Source organism: Bombus flavifrons, chromosome 6 (assembly GCF_040668555.2).
Source record: "Bombus flavifrons isolate JBK064 chromosome 6, iyBomFlav1_principal, whole genome shotgun sequence".
Classification (NCBI taxonomy): domain Eukaryota; kingdom Metazoa; phylum Arthropoda; class Insecta; order Hymenoptera; family Apidae; genus Bombus; species Bombus flavifrons.
This window is the reverse complement of record NC_138447.1, coordinates 7,538,236-7,561,148: the sequence shown is the minus strand read 5'-3', so window position 1 is coordinate 7,561,148 and position 22,913 is coordinate 7,538,236. Positions and strand designations below refer to the sequence as shown.

Here is a 22,913-nt window from a genome sequence, read left to right as displayed (position 1 = left end):
TCGATCGTTGATTTTTAATTGAAAGCTGTGGTTCCATTGATAAAAAAAAAAACTATTGAAAACGGAAGAAATTAAAAAAAGAAACAATGCAAGGCATACAAATTGACAACAATGTCTCGCATTAATAAAAAAAAAGAAATGTCTACGTGTTATTATGATCGAAAGGTATACACGCCAAAATTGTTCATAGATTATTTTTTATCATGTGAATGCTGACATACATATATGCATACATCACAGATACATGTGTGTATAGCGTGTATGTATATCGCATCAACGATAAACATTATTATACATATTGCAGGCACGTTACATGTATATACGTATGTCATTATTAGGATACACAATCAAGATGTGCGATGAAAATTTCGATTACCGAAGCGTGTATATGTTCAATCATTGTGTGTGTGTGTGTGCGTGTATGTGTGTATGTGTGCGCGCGTGTGTGTGTACATATTTATATGTCACTTTAAATAACAAATCCATATATGTTGATTTTTAAATTATTCTTGTATATATCTTGCGAAATGCCATCCGTTAATCGAAACATAGTTAAAGTTTACAATAATCCCTCTTTTTGAAGTGATTCAAATTAACAATTTATTTTCATAGTTTAACGTATTAGTCTTTGGACTTATTATTTTTAAATATGGGGAATCTTTTTCCTTTAACATGAAGTATACAGTTTGATATTAACAAATCACTCGTTAGAGATTGCTTAAAAAAAGTAATTGTAAAATACAAACGTTTTCAAATTTATATCTAATCTCGTTGTGTTTTTGAATTCATGAATCGCGACGTATACTTGTTAAAATTTCGACGAGTTCAACTCTCCACGTTTTTCAAGTGTATGAAGGCGCACGATATTCGATAAGGTACGGGCCACGTGGGCCTTCGTTATTCGACAGCTTTGATCGTTCGAATTTAGATTATCCATCCAAAATTTCTCCGGTATCCTTGGTCGAATATAAACCGGCACCTCGTTACAAATTACTTTGAAATCTGTAATTCGAAGAAACTGCTTTTGTACTTTGTACTCATGACACTCAAACGTATACCTCACCTCGCACATAATAATTTCTTATCTTTTAAACTCGTAAATAGAAAATTATTATCCGGCACTTTACCCTATGGAAAACAAACAAAACATATTTATATAAACTTACAAATAATAACTAATTAATTTCATGGAACATTATCTACTTTACTTGCTTTCAGGCAAAATTGTGGCGACTGACTCGTCCACGGTTCGTATCTAGTTTCCATTCCAGAATGCTGATGGAGATGACACTTGTGCCTACAAATAGACGCGCTCTTGCTCGTACTATCCGCATACCCGAGTTTTCCATACAATCCGTACTTCTTCTCGTCGATAGCTCGTAACGTACCGTTCTTTTTCATTGCCATATAGATTTGCTCCAACATTCCGTAACTCTTGATCAGGAAATCTCGTTGAGCCAATGCCGTAACGCGTTCTCTTTCCTCAGATTCGCAAATGATCTCTGGCTCGAACGAGTGTGAAGTATTAATAGCCGAAATTGCCTGCTTCTTTGTCTATACATACGTTTGGAAAATTATTTCGTTAAAATTCAATGCTTTACAACACTTAGTTATTTTGAAAAACCGACATTCAAATGGGAAGAATTCCTTCTCGATACATTCGCACACTTGTTCCTATCCTGATCGTGTGTCGTTGTTGACTTTTGCGTTACGTTTGAACTCTCTGAATGCAATTTCGAATCGCTCCATTTGCCAGAAATCTTCTTGCTTTCTTGTTCCTTTATCTTCATCTATCAATAAAATTCGCTTTTATGAGCGCTTTTCGTACGAACAAGAATCGAGCTGTTCGTTAAATATACTTTTACGTAAACTGATGAAACACCTCGTTTTCCTCCTTTTGAATCCTTGACGCTTCTTCCCGAGCTCTGGATGCCACGGTATCTTGATACACGGAAATGCTGCTTTGTTTAAAGAATGGCTCGTACCTTTCACTGTCGCAACATGGATAGATTCTGCGGAAATTGCCCATATGCTCGTCCTCCCATTTAAATTGCTTCTGCAGGTCTTCCTCCGGTTTGTCAAGCTTCGTTGTGCCGACCGTCGAATCATTCGTACTGTACCGAATTCACGATCCGAATTATCCCTTTACCCAGGAACAAGTTATGGTACGAGAACATTTCCATTAATTTACCTGCCGTCCTTTGTGTTTATTCCCTGAAGCAATCTATCCCTAACTCGCTTTCTATCTTCTTCAATAATTTTCTTCTTGTCGCATTGCTGTAAATTTAACATTTCGAACGTACTCATCAGCAGACCTTCCTTCACATCCTTATCGATTTGTGCGTCCGTATGAAAACTCGGCGAGTGATTTACCTGAGGTATATTTTTTCCCATGAGCACAAAAAGTGTGTGTGCGCATACGCGCCTATGTGTGTAACTTTTGGTACGTTATTAAAATTGAGACCTCGATCGTTACCTCCAAAAGATATGGTTTCAACTTCCAATCGAGTAACACGTCAAAGCCCAGTAACTCGAAACAAGCGTAGGTCTTATCGTGCGTTGGAAAACACGTGTGATAACTGTGCTTCAGAACAGGATGTGCTGCCAAAATCGTTTTTATAATAATCTCATCGATCTTACGCCATAGTTCATCCACGTCGACGTCTTTCATCTTAAACCACTTGTTCAGAGTGGATATTTTCCTGCATACGAAAGATTCTCGTCATTCTGAAGGGGGTTGAACGAAACGACGCTTACAAGAACACACCACCAACCTTTTGCTACCAATTTCATCGTCGATTACATACATTCGGCTGTGCTTATTGACAGCGTAATTCGTTAGGTGCATAAACACGTTGGACGTATTGTGACCGGTTGGTTCCTTGTATCTGCTCGTGGCGAACCTGAAACGCGGCACGTACAGAATAGATAACTCGAATTTAATCATTGCACTCTTTACGATCGTACGTCTGCTCTCGACCGTCAGCACAGCTTGAGTTTCGTACGGTCGCAAAGGTCAAAGGATTAATTAAAAGCAAAATGGTGACTATATACCTCGCAAGACCGTCGTTGTAGACGTAAATCCTAAGGGGATCGCACGAGGTGAGCAACGCGTAGATACGAAGATCGAATTTGTAGCCGTCCACCAGGAAGGGCTACAAACACGAATGATCTTCACCAAAAGAAGAGTAGAAACGAACGATTAAAGTTGAAAATGCATACCCTAGCCACGTAAACCTGGCAGATCATTCGCTCGCTGGGTTTAACATCTTTTAAGTTTTTTGTCAAATAAATGCCGCGCCCTTGACAGCCTGTGTCAGGCTTGATGATGAAAGTTTTGGAGCGTCTCAATTTAGCATAGGCTATTGCCTCTCCGTGGCTAGACGTTTTGATCGACAGATAACGTAAATCTTCTAATGATACTATCAATTACTTCGATAAAGGACAGAACGTTCTTACTCTGCGGGAAAACACCATGTCTTGGGGAAGAAATTGTAGTCCTTTGGAAAAAGCCTCAGCATACGATTCAAGTTACGAGCAAGCAAATCTTTTCTACAGATTTCTGTCATTCCTGGAAAATGATTGACCTTCTGATATCTTTTCATATCTTTCGCTCGTTCCACGCTCACGCTCAAGTCTGTCCAGTAAAGGTTCCAGCTGCTATCCTCGGTAACTTCTTTCATCCCGAAACGAGCCGCCACTCGTCTCACCGCGTCGTATTTGCAATTACTCGTGCATATTGTCAAGTATCTGTAATCGTAAACATCTAACAAATACGAGAAAACAAAGAGGAAAGCGAAGAATGATATTTTCGATTTCTTTGGTAACAAACTACTGTACCTCCGTTTTTTCTTTTTCTTCGCCTTGATCGAAGTTCCTTCCTTTCGCGATTCCACGTCGGTCTCCACGAGCGACAAATCTGCTGCAATATTGTGTGCATAAATGGAACTGTTTACACGACGCGCAAGCTTAGGAACAAATACCTTTGTCGTCCTTTTTATCAGCGAAACATTTAGAAGCAATCGGTTCCCGATCATTTTTAGTCGAATCGGTAGATGGAAGAACGTTAAACGAAGTATCAGATACCACGAGTTTCTTGCACCGGTTTCTATACACTGTTTTACATGATCGCACTTCGGCACTGGAATCAGATTCACTGGTGATCTCGTTGTTTATCGGGTAACTCTTCTTCGTATCGCCGGCTTCGATCTCGCGCTCCACCATCAAAGGACGTTTGTTGCTGCGTTCGATGAGGTTCATGACCGGCGTATCGCATTATTCTAAACGAACTGTCGTCGCATGGCTTTAATTTGATCATATGTCGAGCCAGACCTGCATTATACTTCGATCCGTCAATTTTATTCCGTACGCGGGACCGATCACCTAGACAAACGAGAAACTAATAATATCCTCGGTGAAAAAGGTATTCGACTGTGATCAATTTATTGACGTACAAGAAACCAAAATTCGATGCTATTTACAGAAATGCCCTTTCCAAAATAGATCGTCTCGTTTCACGCATCGCACCTCGCCTCAATTGTTTTTCCATTTCTCGAGGCAAGAAGGCAGCCTCGTATCCTAATTTCAATTTAAACGGTGCAAGACTTTTCAAGCAAAATGCATGCGACAATGCGGGTTAATCGACGGTTACTGCGGTGCAGCTCGTGTTAAACCTTTGCTCGAGAAACTTTTCGTTACTTTAATTACAGCGCAACGTTGCTTTACAAAGTTCGTGCAGTCGCAAAAGGGATCACGAAAACTTGCTACATATGTATGAAACAGCGTTGTCAGCTTGTAGGATTATCACGAGCACGCACAGGCTTGTCTAACGTAACAAACGTAGCATATTCTTTGGAAAAAGATCTTTTATTATCTTTCGCTTATCTAAGACTTTACAGATTCGATTTCAAACTCGTTATATTCTCTACGATGTTCACAACGTTCAAAGCACAGCCCCAGCACAACGTCACGCCACTCCCTCCGTGTCCGTAATTGTGTATTACCTGCAAAGGTTCACATCAATTTCAATTGATCGAAAAATTTATACGTTTCACGTTCGTCCAACTTTGTTTTCGATACCGTAACTTGTCTGCCTTGAGAAGACCTGCAAACTTCAGGTTCGATACGAACTTGGTACCTTCCAGGTCTCAGGCCAACCCACTCCTTCGCTATTTCAGCTCCCTTCGAAGAAAGACGATTAATAATTAATTACGTGTCATTACGTGTTCGATTTAGTTAACAATTTTAAGTAAGCTATACTTTCAGAGCAGGTAAAATGCGCACACATCCGTTATAAATGAATTCTGAGTCTTCTTTTCGTGGTGTGCAGTCGAAATCGTTCTCCTGGTGCGTACCACCCAACACTACACTGTCGATGCTTTCGAAAAAAGAATTTTAACATTATAAATAAATAAATACAAAATCGTCGTACGATTAACGCTTAGAAATATATCTTCGATTTAATTCGTTACTTCGGTATTATGTAATTCCCATCGTCGTCGTCTACCAATAACCCGTGCATTACCCAGGATGCGGTCACCTTAAACGATACAATGCATAAAGAAATCTCATACTATGGTATATCAATCTCTAAAACTACCAACCCTAGCAACTTGACCTCTGATAGACTTAACGGCGTTATCACCCACGAGTTTATGTGCACCCAGGCCGCTACAGTTTATTATTAAATCGTATCCATCGTCGATTAGTTCGTTGAACGTGTGAATTGTCCTGTTTCGTAGTTTTCCGCCTATTTGGAGGAATCGTTTCATTAACCAAGGCAACAATTTAACTGGCTCGCACGTATATGTCAGGAACATCCATCCGTGTCTATAATTCGTGACACGAATTAATTACAATGACATGAAATTAAATATTGCAAGTGAATTCCATTGATACCGTACTTATAATTGGCATTCCACTCTGCGTTTAGTTTCTCCAATTCACTGGGACTTAGTTCGTACGCACCGTACACCACTTTCGTCCAGGCTAAATCGAGGAAACCATCGGGATTACTGGTAACACGGTACATCGGTATCAAGGAGAGTCCTATTTCAGAAGCCAAGCCCGCTTTCCAAAAGTTTTCCAACCATCGATACGTCATTTCACTCCATTGTCTGTTAGCGTATAGTGCAGTTGTAAAACGAATATAAATTGCGCTTAACCCTCGTCAGCGGAGGCTGGATCATTGCTGTCACGATCGTTGAACGCTTTATTTTATAGCGATTAAGTAAACACAGTCAATTAAAAAAGGCTGCTTACCTCTACGTGATAACTGAATTAAAAAATAAAAATAAAATGTAACTCGGAGAGTAATAAGCGTAAAATATTTGCATAAGTCAACCTTCGCTGTTTCACCGAGGATCAAACTTCACCGATCCTTTCTCTTTGATTTCGTCACAATGAATTTTAACATAATGCATTCGAGTTACGTACATAGTTCGCTTTTCCAGCTAGAGACAGCTCTCAGTAGCTTAAAATACTAAATACTCACGATATTTTGTCACAAGGAGTGTTTCCGAGAAGATAAGGACTCCATATACCGGCACTTCCGTCGCCGGTAGTAGCTGGTGAAAATTTATCCGAAAATATTTGCACCTCGAATTGTGGAAAACTGCTTTTCACCGCGAACGCACTTGTCATGCCGATCACACCGGCGCCCACCACTGCCACGCGCATTTCAAACGCAAATCCGATATATAATTTCACGACAAACCTCCAAACGTAACTAATGCTTCTCGTAACAGCATTCGTAAAAGATGTTTAAAAAAAAAAAAATTGCATGGCTCGAACGATAACCCCGTCATTTTATATTCGTAAATCGCAGTACATAAATAACCGCTGCTCTTCGAATTGCATCGAGCGAAGATAAATCGAAACAAATCGACTGATTAGCTATACACATTAAGAACACTACGATTCCTCGATGTTGAAGAACATCCAACTATTGATTAATTTTTAAGCTATAAAGTCTTCAAGAACGAACAGTGATTTATCTTAATTATTTTTAGATGGAAGATTACGATGAACTTACGATACCACATATTCCTAGCATAATGCCACTTCACAGCCCGACAATATTATGCTAGAATATGGGAATCGCGGAAGTCAGCGCGCGGAAACTGTTGTGAAAAAATTACCATGTCGAGATCCAAGCGATGCTCGTTTCGTGGCGCACCAACGATAAACGGAGCATAATACTTTAAATTTCGCATCTCAAAGGTCTTATACTCTGCTTACCGATAGCACGACACACGATTTCGTTTTTACGGATATGACATTTTCGTGCTCGAGATCCATCACAGGTCGCAAGCTCAACGAAGTAACCCCGAGGCGATCCTAGAAGGATCGTGTAGCGCTAATCAAAAGGAAATATTTTGAAGCGGTCGTTTTGACGTACGATCCATCGACTGAGCCCTGCACACGTATCTGCCTCCCACAAGACGGCTGACCGAGGTGCCTGATGACAATTCGTGATATGGAGTATTTGTTTACATCGCATACGAATACCATAGACATAATACGGCCCGGAAATGCGATAAAGAATAAAATGACAGGATAGACGGTAATGTTCTTGGTGTCTCGAAAAAAGAAAGTTATTTTACTCGTGTCTATATACCTTACTCGAGAAATTAATCGACGACATATTCTTCAAGCTTGCGATTGTGCGAATCTCTTAGGATCACGATACACCGAAGGCGTATATTCGTGGTGCAGTTGAAGTGAACAAAATTCTATGGCTGAAAATAAGACGAAAATTAAGAATAAGGCTGCAATCTTGGTAAATCAAATTTGAAAATTTGTCCAGTACGCGAGCTGATAGATAAAATTTCACTTTCAAGTCCGATAATTGTTAAATTAATTGTTAAATTATTATAAGTATTGGGTTATGACAATAAACGTGTCTTTATAAATTTATTCGAAAATACTCGATTCTATAAACATTGCTGGTTCCAATACAAACGCGACGATAATAAGAATACTCGATCGAATATAGTCAAATATTAGAATATGAATTATCATAAAACACCTGAATCGTTTTTCGAGATCGTCGCCAGGGTGGTCAACGATCTTTCTCGACTGTTTTCGCGGTTCAATGGGTTCGGATAACAGACGCTTAGGTGTCTGTTATCCGAGAAGATTATCGACTCGGTACGTTGATATTACACCGTACTCTGCGTACCAATATTAGCTCGGAGATTCGCCTTATAGTTAAAATAAAACGGAATAAGAAATTACAAAATGCTTGATAATAATTAGAAAATGATTTATTAAAAGAAAATTAGAAAATATGTATATGGTTAAAAACTAACGATAAGAAATCGAGAAAAAAGCCTTACTCGTTAAACCATACACGCAGGAATGATATTTGTTAAGAGGGGGGATATAAATAATTTACGATACATAAAATATTGATGGTATTGTAATTCATATTATATTTGAAACTTAATTATCTTTTATAATCGCATGTATCAAATCTTCTACTGAAATGAAACGTGTTATATTTTCTTAGAAATAAGCAGGTTACATAATAATTTTGCTACTTTAGATTATAAATAAATCCGTAAAAATTAGATACACCACACTAATTCATATCTGTATATAAAATATACATTCTTCCACACTATAATTAAATTCATGTTATAGTTTTCATGTAAGGAATTCATAATAGAATTTTAAATTTTTCGTATAATATACGATCTATTTAGATAAGTTATTTCATTATAAATAAATGTAATGGAAAAAATTTATCATTTAATACATTTTTGTAATCCATAACTTAATACGCTTTTAACTCGTTATTTTATAGTCCGCAAGTAGTATAATTTAGCGACAATAAATTAAATTTACGCCTATATACAATAATATTAAATATTTTATAAACTATTATGAATTAGTATATAGAAATATAATACACTGGTGTTTTCTCTTTGTATGTAAATTTGTCGGAAAATAATGTGAAACCTTCTGTCGCCTTCGTTATAAAAACATTTTTCAAAAAATGTACACAATATTATACAAAATTGATTTATCTTGGACGACTTTTATAATATCTTATTGAACCTCAAACGTTACAGTCTATTTGCCTGTAGAACCTTAATGACCAACATTATCTTTATAAATAGAATAATATACTAATGGTTACATTGATAACAATTTTTATTAAAATAAAAGTAGATGTAAAAAGACAAGCTATAATTTTTAAAGTTTGAAATACTTGTGTATATATCAGTAAGAAAATTTGAACATTTTATGAATTCGATAAATGAAAGTTCTTTAGAAACTGAATATGCTATATGCTGTTTCAAAACTGGTACAAGAATCTTTTCTATAGAAGAAATATTTATCACAGATAGAGTTAAGTTATCATTAAAATCGCAATAAAATAACAAAGTGCAATCATATGAATTTTGACACTTTTCTTATAATTCAATCAACATTATATTTATTCAATAATAGTTCTTCTTCCTCTTGTCAATATTAAAATAATTCTAATTATAAATAAAAGATATAAAAAAGATTACGCGTTAAATGTAATAATTTTTATTGCGATTTTATACCACATTTTAAGTATAAATATAAAATTTTTAAATAATTTATAACTGATACAAAAATCAGTTATTTTATAAAGTTACTATATAATTAAATGTATAAATCTAAATAATCGAGGGTTATATAAATATAAAGATTTGTGTGATGTATTTTACCAAAGTAACTTAATCATCTGATTATTAGTCTGTATTCTGCTATCTCATCATTTGTCTAAATTTATCCAACTCGAAGATACTTTCTGACAATCTGCAAAATTACAAAATAATTAATTATATTTTCTGATAATAATTTCTCTCTTTATATAATCTGCAAAATACCTTAAAAGGTGACATTTACATATAAAAGCTTAATATAACGATGATAAAAATAAGAATAAATATAAAAAGCGTAATTGTTCTGCTTACCTTCCAATAGCGTTTATAAGTGCAACAATTTCGCTTCTTTCTAAGAAGAATTTCTTTCTATTAAAATTATTTAATGTTGATTCCCATCTGTCGAATTTTCCTGAGAATAGAATTTTTAATGCTGTGCCCAAACCATGCGTTTGAAGTTTTCCCCAAAGTTTACACTTATCGCACCCTACACAGTCCATAATACGAGATATATTCCTAAAATGTTGTCTAAATTGTTCCTTCAATAACTGAGCCTCAGCTCCACCAGTAAACATAACGCTTTCATTGAAATGATCAGGAAATGATCTAAAACACATTAATGTTAAATCTATAAGCATCAATTCATTAGTTATAAATTAATATAATAAATTAATTAAGACCTACTTAACAACATTTAAAATATCATTCATTGCCAAACGGGTGTCTTTATCTTGTGCTTTGTTACCAGTGTAATATTCTTCTCTTTCCAAATATGGAGCAGCTTTTGCTAAAGCTCTTAATTCAAGCAGATAAGTAAAATATAAATTTTTTAACCAATTTGGACCTTCACCTCCTGTTTCCTCTGGTGAAAATCTTTTTTGAAACTCTTGCAAATTAGGGCCCCATCGGCCACCAGGCACTATCTCTAAATTGTCTTTTGGTGACAACAAGTATTTTGAACACAAATGAATATTAATACTAGTATGTAGCCCTGATATAACACGGTAGAATACCCTTTTTTCCAGACACATCCCTACAAATTATAATATATCACAATAAAATTAATGTATATTTTGAAATATATTATTAGTATACTATTGAATTAAAACTATTCACCATTTATTTTTGAAGACTGAATAAAATTATGTGGCGAATTTTCAGGTCTGAAATTAAGTATACGTATATAAATATAAAATGCAGCAATTTTTAATATTTATTTCATTTTTTATCATTAACTTATATTTTTACCTAAAGCAATTTTCCTTATAAATACTGCGCCATATCCTATGTGCACTCTGTCCTTTATAACCTGTATATCTTTCAGGATTTAGCAAAAGGTCCACATATTCTCCAGGACTAGACTCCTTCACACAAAAATTATCTTGAGCATCATCATATTGTTTCCATAATTCAAAATCTTTGTAGTTCTCTGAACTAAACAAAATACATCAAAAGGAATTTGAAATCTTGTTTATAAATAATTCTATTTATGAATGTGCTAGAAATATTCTTTTTTACCTAATTGTTGTGTTTAAATAGCCCAGTTCTTTATTATGATCTTTAGTCCTATGTAAGCAATCATCATATTGTGTTGAAGCTTTATATTTATCTGCAGGACTTTCATTAAAATGACTGTTCTTTAACATATCTCCTTTTAAACCATCTGGAATGTCTTCCTACAAGTATAAAAATATATATAATATACATAAATTTCAACAATTTGTATAAAATGATATTGTAATATCTTTGCATATAGATCAAACTAACATATTAAATACTTACTTCCTGACAAGGTTGCACATGACAGTATCTTATAGCACATTTACTATCATCAGCCCAGAAAGGGCATTCTTGTTTTAAATTTACTTTATAAAAGCGAAAATAATCTCTGACTAGAAGACTCTGAACTCTTGGATAAATTTTCATATTATTAAAGTAATCCACTGTATCCACATTACAACTGCAGTCATCAATTGATCCCTTCAACTAAATTTTTATAAACATAATTTAATAACTTAAAGTTATGAAAAAGATATTAAGTTAGAGATAATATAAGATAACATATATTCACATATGTTAAAGTTGACAGATTTGATTGTAGGTTATGTTTACTTTTTATGAAAAAAGTTGAATAACGGGAAAACAACGAGAATAGTACCTTACAGAAGCATTGATCATTCTTTTCATTGTTCGTTCCAAAATAATTGGAATGTACAATAGAAGGTAAACACATCGCAAATAATATTAATATGCCGAGCATATTTTCACTGGTTTCGCACTTCATAATTAAATTCACTGGTATACCTATCAATCACGTTTTCTAATTGATAATAGTTATCGTACGTCACCACGGTACTAACCGAGGTTTCCTCCTTTTATAACACCGACTAGACTACGTGCCACCAGAAACGTAAATTACCCTGTCAAAAGTAAACTTTATTGATGCTTTCATTGTATTGCTTATTGATTAATGTTGTTCCATTAAATGTTCCTCTATTAAATATACACAAATCCACCTACATTTATACAAGTGTTATATTTTTTATTCTATTACATATTTAAGTCAAGCTAAAGTGTAACGGTATTTCACACATCTGGAATGTTTTATCTCATCTGTAGCAGACGACCTGTAATCTTAACGTGACGTGACTACAATCACGCTGCCACAAACATGTATTTTTCTTACTAACTTTTTAGTTTAATTATTGTAATACATATTTAACTATTTATTAAATATTATGTCATAATTTTAAATGTAAAATTTCTAATAAAGAATGTGGAATATGTAGTATGTAGCAAATAAATCTTATAGTAATATATTTAAATTATAATGTTTGTAGATGTTTAATTTACTATTATTTACACAATAATAATAATTATGATTTCAAAATGTTGAACTCACATCTATATCCGGAAAAACGTTAACACAACTTCATTTCTATAAATATATATAAATAATAGATGTTTACTCCCCTCTTTTTAGCTAACCATATCCAAGTTTAATTCCACGTGTACTTATAACATTTGTTACTGACTTTAAATGTAAAAAATAGAGTGTTAGAATGATATAATGAGTCATTAGAGCCGAGAAAATATTGACTTTTCTTTAACATTATCTTAAAGATTAGCCGTTTTAAATATTTACGTCGATTATCTATCAAATAACAAAATGAATTTAATATAATATAATATAAAATTATTCCTTTAAAATGTACATTTTTCATTTCACACAATTCAGATGTCATAATAAATAACTTGATATCATAAATTATCCAAATACAAAATAAAATGTTCCTAATTTTTAAATTAAGTTTAAGAAATATAATATAAAAGAATGTCAATAGTTCAATATAAATTTAAAATACATTTCTAATGTAAAATATAATTTTATTACACGTAGATGAAAAATTACTTTTTTAAATTTTGTGCAGCATTTAAATAACGCTACTTTTCATCTATAATTATATCTTATTTTCGTTTAGAAAACTTAATTTCTGAATAATGTTTTATACAAATTTGCGCTTTAATATATATATATATATTTTATTTATATATGTTTTATTATTACATCACTTTAATATACATACATTGCAATCAGTGCTATAAAAGCTATACCATTAAGAAAATATTTGTCTTTTATTCGAAATTTTCTAATACTAAAAGTACAAAAACTGCGAAATTCTTACACAATGTTTAAAAAACAGCGTTTTAAATAATAAGGAAACACATATAAAAGACATTAATTTTGTATTGTATACAAAAATTAATGTGAACTTTTTATATATAAGAAGAAATGAACTTGGTTTTACATTTATCTTCTACATCTTATATTCCTCTTATTTTCTCCTTAACCTATTTAACATTCCTACATGTGATCTATCTACCTGTATATATATATATATATATATATATATATGTATGTTTTTACTATTTTACATTTATTAGAGTCTCTCATTATAGTATTACATTACAGTACACTATATGTGTGTATTATGTTGTATTACGTTTCTTCCTTAAAAAAAATGGTATGTATATATGTATCATCTTTTTTTTAAATATATATGATATATCGCGATAAATAAATGTAAAATTTATTTTAATGTTAAAATAAACATCTATTAAAGTATAAATTGACGTTTAAAACAATCCTTATTATAATTAATCAGTACTGTTCACTGTAATACCTATTGTTTGTACTCATTGGCGTAGACTCATTGCGGTATAGGACATGTCAAAACTTTATGCGAAGGTGCCGATGGTTAGTTGTCATTGAACAATAATATTTGTATTTAAAATCAATTTACATTGAGGAATAAATCTGAGAATGATCTTTCAAACTTCTTAAATTTATAAGATTTTTGTTTTATTGTTTTATTTTCGATAATATAATATAAATCTTTATAACCTATACAATGTTTGAATTGTCAAAGAACGTTTTGAACTTTAACGTATATATAAATATCTATAAAATTGTACATAAAAAATATTTGAAAATGTTCATACAATGTTACTGTTGCCTCAGTATACTAATGATTAACTTAGATATTGTTATTTTTCAACAATTAGGTACTAATTTTTTGATTATGCAGTAGAACTATAAATCATTAGTTAATAAAAATATTTTCATAGATGGTATTGTACATATATTTTAATTTTTATGTTTGATAAAAAAAATAATGCACTATGAATAAGATAATATTCGTGTTAATAATAAGAGTTTAGTATGTAAACAAAATTAAAGTTAATTTTGTACTAAATTATGTGTTTAGGATAAAAGTCAGTTTATGTTTGAAGATAAATGGCCATGTATGAGACCAACTATTTTGAAATTACTCAAACAAGAACCTGTTACTCAAGCAGAATGGCAAGATTTATTCTTCTTAGTTCATGCAGTATGTGTATGGAATGACAAAGGTGCTCTTAAATTATTAGATGCGCTCAAAGAAGACATAATGGATTTTATAAAACAAGCTCAGCAGGTACATATTATAATTTATAAATACAAAAAAAATATTTTTATCAACAGAAAAATATTACTGTTTTATGCACTTTCTAGAGAGTTTTAGCACACCAAGAAGAGCAAGCTTTATTGAAAGCATATATAGCTGAATGGAGAAAATTTTTTGCACAATGTAATTATTTGCCAACACCATTTAGACAATTAGAAACGTCTCTTGCTGGAAAGGCACCATCCAGTGTTCAAAAAAAAAGCCAACCTGATGATATTGTTAGAAAAGTAAAGTTCTTTTTTTTAATTTTTCGATAATATAATTCCATAATATACATTTTTTTGTTTATTATAGCTGATGTTGGATAGTTGGAATCAAAGTATATTTGGAGAAATAAAACAAAAACTTCAAGATTCAGCTATGAGACTTGTTCGTGCTGAAAGAAATGGTGAAGCCTTTGATTCACAACTTGTTATTGGTGTCAGAGAATCTTATGGTATATAACAAATTTTTGTTTATATAAATTATCTCCTTATACATCTTATAAATTTAAAGTTGTGTTAAATTATATTACAGTAAATTTATGTTCAAATGCAATTGATAAGCTTCAAATCTATAGAGAGAATTTTGAAGCAGCATATATAGAAGCAACAGAAGCATTCTACTGGGTTAAAGCACCTGAACAGCTATCATTACATGGTGTAGAAAATTATATGCGTTATGCTGATGCAAAGTTACAAGAAGAAGAACTTCGTGCCCAAAAATACTTAGAACCAAACAGTGCTAGTGTACAGCTTTTAACTGATTGTTGCGTACGTGTATTAGTGGCAACTTTTAAGCCAGCCATATTAGCAGAATGTCCGCGAATGATTCAGCATCGTCAAACAGATAGTGAGTATAATGTAATTTGAATTATATTTTCATAATAGCATTTTTGTAATGGTATAAAATGAATTACAATTATAGAACTTAGGTTAATGCTAAAACTAATGGATAGAGTTCCTGAAGGAGTTGGTCCAATGTTAAGAAATTTAGAAGAACATATAGCAAGTGCAGGTTTAGCTGATATGATGGCAGCTGTGGATGTTATTACTCAAGATTCTGAAAAATACGTTGAAAGATTATTAGATCTTTTTCGTCGGTTTTCAATTCTTGTTAAAGAAGCATTTGATGATGATCCTCGATTTCTAACTGCTCGAGATAAAGCTTACAAACTTGTCGTAAATGATGCAACGGTATTCAGATTAGAATTACCTGCACGTCAGTGTTCTGGTATTGGTACAACGATTTTAAATAATAAACCCAACAACAATAATAATGGACAGCCAGAATCAAAGTGTCCAGAACTTCTAGCTAATTACTGTGATATGTTACTTAGGAAAACACCACTCAGTAAAAAATTAACTTCTGATGAAATTGAAAGCAAACTCAAAGATGTAGTATGCACTTTAACTTATATATATTACTATTATATTTTTAATATCTAAAATCATTTTGTCTCATACTTATCTTATATTGGTTTTATTTTAGTTATTAGTGCTAAAATATGTTCAAAATAAGGATGTATTTATGCGCTATCATAAAGCTCATTTAACAAGGCGTTTAATATTAGATACATCCGCTGATTCTGAGAAAGAGGAAAATATGGTAGAATGGCTTCGTGAAGTCGGAATGCCTGCTGATTATGTTAATAAATTAGCACGAATGTTTCAAGACATTAAAGTGTCACAAGATCTAAATCAACAATTTAAAGAGCAATGTAGAGCTGCTATTGCAGATAGTATTAACATTAAGGTATGAGCTAAGATGTTATAATAATATTTTGGTTTATGTATTGTGAAACATATATTAAAAGGCATTAATATAATTTGTTATAGATATTAAATGCAGGTGCTTGGGCTAGAGGTAGTGAACGTGTCACCGTAAGTTTACCACTGCAACTAGAAGATTATATTCCTGAAGTAGAAGAATTTTATAAAAAAAAACACAGTGGAAGAAAATTACAGTGGTACCATCATATGTCTAATGGCACGGTAAGAAAGAAAATGTCTTGTAAACAAAATATTAGAAAGAGATATTTTTATATCTTTTTAAGTATTGTTATGATTTAAAAAGGAAATGTTTTGGCCATAATCATAAAAGTGTTAAGTGTTAAGTTTCGATCAGAAACTATGTATATGTTTATTAAAGCAGAATAACATACATTTTTCTGAAGCAGTAAACATGGGTATAGAGTAAAATTTTTCAAAAAATTCAATATCTCGATTCTAATTTTCAGCTTCACCTTGCAACCAATTTGGATGGTGTTCCAGATAACATTTTCTAACCAAGTGGGACGCTTTGATGTGGATGTAACAACATTTCAAATGGCAGTTTTATTTGCTTGGAATCAGCGGCCGTTTGAAAAGATATCATATGAAAATTTGCGATTGGCAACAGAACTTCCTGATCCAGAACTCAGACGAACTTTATGGTCTTTGTGTGCCTTTCCAAAACTCAAACGTCAACTTCTTCTAGTTGAACCACATGCGCATAGTCCCAAAGATTTTGCAAATGATACACGATTTTGGGTGAACCAAGAATTCGCTATAGTGTTAGTAATACTTTTTGAAAAATCGCGCAATAATTTACTTTACTCAAAATATATATAATTAATTCTTTTTAATTCTTAGGAAAAATGGTAAACTGCAAAAACGAGGTAAAATTAATTTAATAGGAAGACTTCAATTATCAACTGAACGAAGTAAAGAAGAAGACAACCAATCCATTGTACAACTTAGAATACTAAGAGTTCAGGTACACTTTCTATTCAACTAACTTTGTCTTTTTACCTTTCTCTAAGTAAAATTAATGATACATATATCTTTTACGTATATCTTTTAACAGGAAGCAATCATCAAGATTTTAAAGATGCGTAAAAAAATCAGTAATGCTCAGTTACAAACCGAATTAGTTGATATATTAAAGAACATGTTTCTGCCAAGTAAAAAGATGATAAAAGAACAAATTGAGTGGCTTATTGAGCATAAATATATACGTAGACACGACGATGACATTAACACCTTTGTGTATATGGCATAGGTCGGGATTATACATACGTATAATACTGTTCTTATGATTAATATTATATTTTTATAAAAATTCAGTTCTTGTTTATCAGATTGTATGCTCAAAAATCCCAATGTAATTGAAAGATGTTAATGTTGTTTGTAACATGTTCACAAAAAACACATCTTTTAAATGAAAAATTAGTACCATCATACAGTCATATCGTTTATAAATTATGATTAAATATGATATCGCCTTCGACCATGAAAATATGCATTATTAAACAGGTAACTATTATAATATTTCAAAAACTCGGACTATAAAATTGATTAGTTTTTTCTTTCTCTTTCTTCTCTTCTTTCTTTCAAAACTTGAAAACATCAAGGGAAAAAATGTACAAGATCAAAAATTTTTATTTCGTTATATGTCATTATGTTGTCTTTTACTTCTGACGTAATCACAATTTCATAAATATATTTTATACCTTCTGTTTTATACAAAAATAAAGTAAATTGTTTAAAATATTTATGAATATTATAAACTCGTCACAGATGTATTTAATTTTCAATGACGATGTTCACGATATGTACATTATACATTTTAACACATGTCTAAACGTAAATGCATGGATATGTTTATTTACTGCAAGTGTACATATTTTCCAAATATGATTGTTTTTCATTGACTTATTTGAATTGTAGAAAGTACAGAATTACAGAACTTTTTGTATACAATATTTTTTACATTCTGTTTTCATGAACTACATTATGTTTCTTTTAATCGAAATAATATCAATAATTTTTTATTGAAAAAATGTAAAATGAACAAAAATTCATACAAAGGAAGAATATAAGAAATGGCCTATACCGTTATATATAAATGTAAGGTTATAAAATTTTAATTCTTTTATATTTTAATAATAAGACGTTGTATAATCCCTGTACTAAAGAAATTTTACATAATTGTATTGTGAACGATAAGATCTTTACTCAACACACGCATTACTATTAACATTTATGTGTATAAAGCTTTTATATTATTTCAATATGCGATTGACAAGTGTAAAAGTGAACAATTTCGAAATTAAAAAGGATTTTTTATATTTTTCGATGTATCTTATTACATTTTTCCTATAAAGTATTATTTTAAAATGCACAAATTTTCATGAATAAAACAATACCTTTTAAAATTAAGCTAGAGTATCTAATATAATTTAAATTAAATAATTGAGCAAATAGATCATAAAAAGACATTTTCTTTATCTTTGTAAGATTCAGACATAAAAAACAGGTTTTGAGTAACATATTTATTCACACAAAAGTAATTTGCTATAACATATTTATAAATTTTCAACAATTCTATATTACTTTAAATCTTACATCAATATGAAATATATTTTATGCAAGTGGGAACGCTATATACATTTACATATACAGATGCATAAACATTATTGTTACAAAAAAAAACATGTAGCACTAATACATTTTGAATAACATATTAATATGTTATTGCAAAGAATTCTTCCCGAAATGATAACACTACTTATAATTTTATTAAGTATATATATATCCTAAAAATTTAATTAATAAAATATACATTCTCCCTAAAGATTTATTTTTTTTAATGAAAAAAAATCATTCACACACTTCCTAATTTTAATATTGATTAATTAAAATATGACAGAAAACAGTATCATTGATACCACTTTTCATATGTTGCATGGTACATTCTTATAATCACATGTATGTACATTAAATATCAATGTTACTCAAACTTATCACACACACACCCACTTTGTAACAAATTATATTTCTCGAGTAAATCTTGAAATTCTGAGATAATTAACAGATCAAGAATTTAATTCTAATTGCCTTTTCTAAGATCATAAATTTTATATACTTCCTTTAAAAGTATTTGTAACATCGATACTTCGAGTGAAACGTTAATATCGCTAATTTCAATATCGTTTACCCTTGATACTGTAATATTAATTTTTATAATTGTAAGTAAGCATCTAATATTTTAAATTGTGATTTTAAATTAAAAGAGGATAAGAATTGGTGTAAAGTTATTCCGAAATATTATATAGATTTTTCTAATAGTTTATTTGTACGTTATTTAATATTCGATGACTTTTTTAAATTATTTCATTATATCACGTATTTTTATTTATTTGTAATGTCAGCATAAAATATTATTTATCTGTAAACGAAAACATAACTTTTAATAAAATATTTGTTATCTATTTATTATCTTTTTAAATACTTACATATATTACTCTGAGCAAAACACATTTACAGATTATTTCTTGTGAATTTGTGATCTCAAATTAAAGTATTAATTTTGCAATATTGCAATATAAATTTTTGAGTGTTGAATATCATTGTTTGTAATGCCACTAATTGCTTCTTGGATGGATAAATAATTCATTGTCAAATGAGTGGACAATATTTCTAATAGAGCTGTTTATGAATGTTCTGGACAACGTGTATGTTGAATACGTGGAACATTTTTCATAGGATTTGTTGTTTCACAAACATGTACAACTATGCCAGGTTGTCCTGAACCACCAGGATGTAATTCATGACTGCCTCCTGTAAAATTATTTGTATGATTGGTATATACATACATGTGTACATAATATATACATGTATAGGAAACCTCCGATAACTGCCAAAATAGAATCTCTCGATAATTGCATCTTCGTCATCCCTACTACTGGGAGGAGGTTCCCCTCAATGCACTGGAAAGCTCAGCGACCCGCGAAGGGTCGATTAGTCTCACATGATTCAATCCCAGATATCGCTGAGACAATGTACGTATTTAGGTAATAATTCAAAAATGAAACTTTTTTATTTTTGACGTTTTTTTAAATTAATCTTTTACAAACGTATTTGTGGGAATTTTCTGATTAAAATGAAACGGAACGCGATAAAATTTGAATTATATTTACTTATTGATGTTTATTATCACTTATTTAATTATCATTAAGTATGCAAATATGCTCCAAATTATATCGTGTTTGGTGTCATCTTAATATGTTAGTAAAAGCTTCATTGATCACAAATCAAAAATAAAAAATTTTGATCTTTTTAATTAAAGGTCTCAGCTTATCGCGAGCCTTTAATGTTTGCCGAACGCTTCGGCTCTCAGTTCCTCTTCCTCTTTCACTTGCGTTGTCCTTTTCTATGTTCGGTACAGCTAAGATTTCAGTTTCAAGGAATAGAATCATTTGCAACACCTGGGTCCTGAATTTCTGGCAGTTATCGGAGATCTTCGTACTAATACACATGGAAAAACATGCTATAAACTCCTTAAATGACAGAACCTGCAGATAAATTTGCTATAGCTGCCAATAAGTCATGATTAACTAAAGGTTCGCCTTCCTCTCTAGGCTGCCATCCAATAGGTGGTGAAGCAGGTGGTGAAATTAGGAACTGTTTTGTTAATGCTGGTGGGTGAAGGTGTTGATCTTCTACATCTGAAATATATATTATTTTTAAAGTTGATAAAACTCTCGTTAATTCTTATAACATAATGTTCATTAAAAAATAAATTTACAAACCTATTGGGGTAACAGGTTGTGCAAAATAACAGTTGATATCTGTCTCACCAAAATGAGCTTGGTGTAATTGTATTCTGGCATTTGCTGCTGCACTTGGAGAACTATAATTCACTCTCATTCTTCTAAATGATCTAAAATATTGAAATGTAGCATCTTCCCCAAACTGTTTGAAGAGATTCTGTATTTCTTGCTACAGAAACAAAACATATGTTTTTTAGATATTGAATTTATTACATTCAATTTTACTATATATTTTTGTCACCTTTAATTCATCATCTTTAAAAACTCTGGGATCTACATTAGTTACAATAACTGACGTTGGTAAATCTTCATCATGTACTAAATCTTCAATAGTCCTTGTATTTGTATCAGAACGATTTTTTTCTACATCAAATTCTAGCTCCAATTGTTGATAATTAGGATGTAAATTTGGTAATCCATCAACTTCATTTATAATTATATTTTCAGATTCTTCTAGTTCTTCCTCTTCCACTATATTAGAACCATGTTTCTTCTCCATATCTGTTCTATGCTGCATATAGAAGTACTAAATTGTAATTTATTTGAATTTACACATTAACATAGATATAATAAAGATACATATATATATAAATTGTATCTATAATACAGAAATTAACTAAAAAAAATGTATTTTCTTATAAATATTTTGCATGTCTACTGAACAAATATTTTAAATATTTTCAATATATAGCTCTCATTCATTTTTATATTTTAATTTACAAAAAAGCAATATTCTTTTATTATAAATGATCTTATATGTTCAGTTAATGACTTTTAATATATTACCAAAATTTTAATAATATTGTAATTTATTTATCAAGTAGGTATCTACAACGTTAATCAAATTATCATAGTATAACGTACAATTTTTTAAGTCAGTTAATCAAATATTGCATATTTTTTAAAATAAACATTATGTCACGAATCACTCTTGGGGTAAATAATTCATAAACTATGAATAATAGAAATGTATATATTGCAAAATGATTACAAACCACGAATTTATTTACAATTAATTGTAATTGTTAGTTGCAAGGTAATATTACGTATTATCATGCTAAAATAAATAAGCATATTAAGCGAGGACTATGTATAATAAATAATAATAAATAATAAATAATGTGTAGAGACATAATATGTCAAAGGTAAAGTAATTAATCAGCTGACTGAGAACAGATAATACTTACATGTTTTCTCTTAAGCAGTTAAATCGAATGTGTGCCTTCTTAATATTTATTCAGATCGAGAGAAAATTGTTTATTTTATTTACTTATTTATTTATGTATACATTCATACGTTCATATATATATAAAATCCTTCATTGTATTAACGTTATTATTACTCATTTATACAACTTTCGATGTTACATGTTGCATTCGTTATTTTATTATTATCGTAATGTAATCTTTTATAATCGTAGACTATAAGAAGTAACTAGAAAGATAAGCAAATCAGTATAGACAAGCTTTTGCAGTAGAATCATCTGTTATCGAAGAAAAACTTGTTTCATTGACTGCGCATGTCAAGTAAAAATGAATATTTGTATTATTTAGAACATTCAATTTTGTAAATTCACAGTGAGTTTAGAAATTATATTTTTTAGATACCATGTAAATTGTTTTAAATATGACGAAGATATTTGGAAATTCGTCTTATGTTAGTTTTCTTATCGAGTTACCTCTCTAT

General features: G+C 31.1%; 5 protein-coding genes across 23 annotated transcripts; 1 reads left to right on the top strand and 4 right to left on the bottom strand.

Annotated features, from left to right (window-relative positions):
- Positions 1 to 856: 856 nt before the first annotated feature.
- LOC138180530 (tubulin polyglutamylase TTLL13) lies at positions 857 to 4,745 on the bottom strand. 14 transcript variants are annotated; one of them, XR_011173327.1, is made up of 15 exons: positions 4,455 to 4,743; positions 3,984 to 4,383; positions 3,841 to 3,922; positions 3,460 to 3,750; positions 3,223 to 3,379; positions 3,055 to 3,155; positions 2,775 to 2,903; positions 2,477 to 2,702; positions 2,192 to 2,373; positions 1,883 to 2,114; positions 1,629 to 1,790; positions 1,389 to 1,554; positions 1,209 to 1,297; positions 1,064 to 1,128; positions 979 to 1,002 (listed from the first exon to the last, which is right to left on the bottom strand). XR_011173327.1 is itself a non-coding variant. In XM_069114468.1 (14 exons), exons 2-14 carry the CDS (start codon positions 4,258 to 4,260, stop codon positions 984 to 986), a joined length of 2,274 nt encoding a protein of 757 aa, XP_068970569.1. In that variant the 5' UTR covers positions 4,261 to 4,383; positions 4,455 to 4,744; the 3' UTR covers positions 857 to 983. The 14 variants fall into 14 exon arrangements, 10 of the variants coding, with proteins under 10 accessions (XP_068970569.1, XP_068970570.1, XP_068970573.1 ...); XR_011173328.1 differs by having other exon boundaries at positions 987 to 1,002; positions 1,213 to 1,297; XR_011173329.1 differs by having other exon boundaries at positions 988 to 1,002; positions 1,204 to 1,297; positions 4,455 to 4,744.
- A 102-nt stretch (positions 4,746 to 4,847) lies between these two features.
- Positions 4,848 to 6,950, bottom strand: LOC138180533 (D-aspartate oxidase). The gene is made up of 7 exons (XM_069114481.1): positions 6,494 to 6,950; positions 5,904 to 6,116; positions 5,604 to 5,829; positions 5,472 to 5,539; positions 5,260 to 5,377; positions 5,080 to 5,181; positions 4,848 to 5,003 (listed from the first exon to the last, which is right to left on the bottom strand). The coding sequence occupies exons 1-7, from the start codon at positions 6,676 to 6,678 to the stop codon at positions 4,893 to 4,895; spliced, it is 1,023 nt and encodes a 340-aa protein (XP_068970582.1). The 5' UTR covers positions 6,679 to 6,950; the 3' UTR covers positions 4,848 to 4,892.
- A 2,191-nt stretch (positions 6,951 to 9,141) lies between these two features.
- Positions 9,142 to 12,322, bottom strand: Ero1L (endoplasmic reticulum oxidoreductin-1-like protein). Its single transcript, XM_069114606.1, has 9 exons — positions 12,165 to 12,322; positions 11,803 to 12,064; positions 11,427 to 11,630; positions 11,163 to 11,320; positions 10,893 to 11,078; positions 10,761 to 10,807; positions 10,329 to 10,677; positions 9,957 to 10,250; positions 9,142 to 9,798 (listed from the first exon to the last, which is right to left on the bottom strand). The coding sequence occupies exons 2-9, from the start codon at positions 11,926 to 11,928 to the stop codon at positions 9,747 to 9,749; spliced, it is 1,416 nt and encodes a 471-aa protein (XP_068970707.1). The 5' UTR covers positions 11,929 to 12,064; positions 12,165 to 12,322; the 3' UTR covers positions 9,142 to 9,746.
- Positions 12,323 to 13,546: 1,224 nt separating this feature from the next.
- On the top strand, positions 13,547 to 18,841 carry Cul5 (cullin 5). Of its 5 annotated transcripts, XM_069114602.1 has the most exons (12): positions 13,547 to 13,669; positions 14,414 to 14,623; positions 14,701 to 14,880; positions 14,948 to 15,089; positions 15,170 to 15,484; positions 15,560 to 16,032; positions 16,124 to 16,387; positions 16,471 to 16,626; positions 16,906 to 17,186; positions 17,266 to 17,389; positions 17,480 to 17,674; positions 17,754 to 18,841. In XM_069114602.1, the coding sequence occupies exons 1-11, from the start codon at positions 13,559 to 13,561 to the stop codon at positions 17,672 to 17,674; spliced, it is 2,451 nt and encodes an 816-aa protein (XP_068970703.1). In that variant the 5' UTR covers positions 13,547 to 13,558; the 3' UTR covers positions 17,754 to 18,841. The 5 variants fall into 5 exon arrangements, with proteins under 5 accessions (XP_068970703.1, XP_068970702.1, XP_068970706.1 ...); XM_069114601.1 differs by having other exon boundaries at positions 17,480 to 18,841; XM_069114603.1 differs by lacking the exon at positions 13,547 to 13,669 and adding an exon at positions 13,751 to 13,902 and having other exon boundaries at positions 17,480 to 18,841.
- Positions 18,842 to 18,981: 140 nt separating this feature from the next.
- Positions 18,982 to 22,664, bottom strand: sra (RRM_RCAN_like domain containing protein Sra). 2 transcript variants are annotated; one of them, XR_011173343.1, is made up of 6 exons: positions 22,415 to 22,664; positions 21,469 to 21,738; positions 21,207 to 21,396; positions 20,970 to 21,122; positions 19,911 to 20,235; positions 18,982 to 19,843 (listed from the first exon to the last, which is right to left on the bottom strand). XR_011173343.1 is itself a non-coding variant. In XM_069114608.1 (5 exons), exons 2-5 carry the CDS (start codon positions 21,724 to 21,726, stop codon positions 20,108 to 20,110), a joined length of 729 nt encoding a protein of 242 aa, XP_068970709.1. In that variant the 5' UTR covers positions 21,727 to 21,738; positions 22,415 to 22,664; the 3' UTR covers positions 19,877 to 20,107. The 2 variants fall into 2 exon arrangements, 1 of the variants encoding a protein (XP_068970709.1); XM_069114608.1 differs by lacking the exon at positions 18,982 to 19,843 and having other exon boundaries at positions 19,877 to 20,235.
- Positions 22,665 to 22,913: the final 249 nt, after the last annotated feature.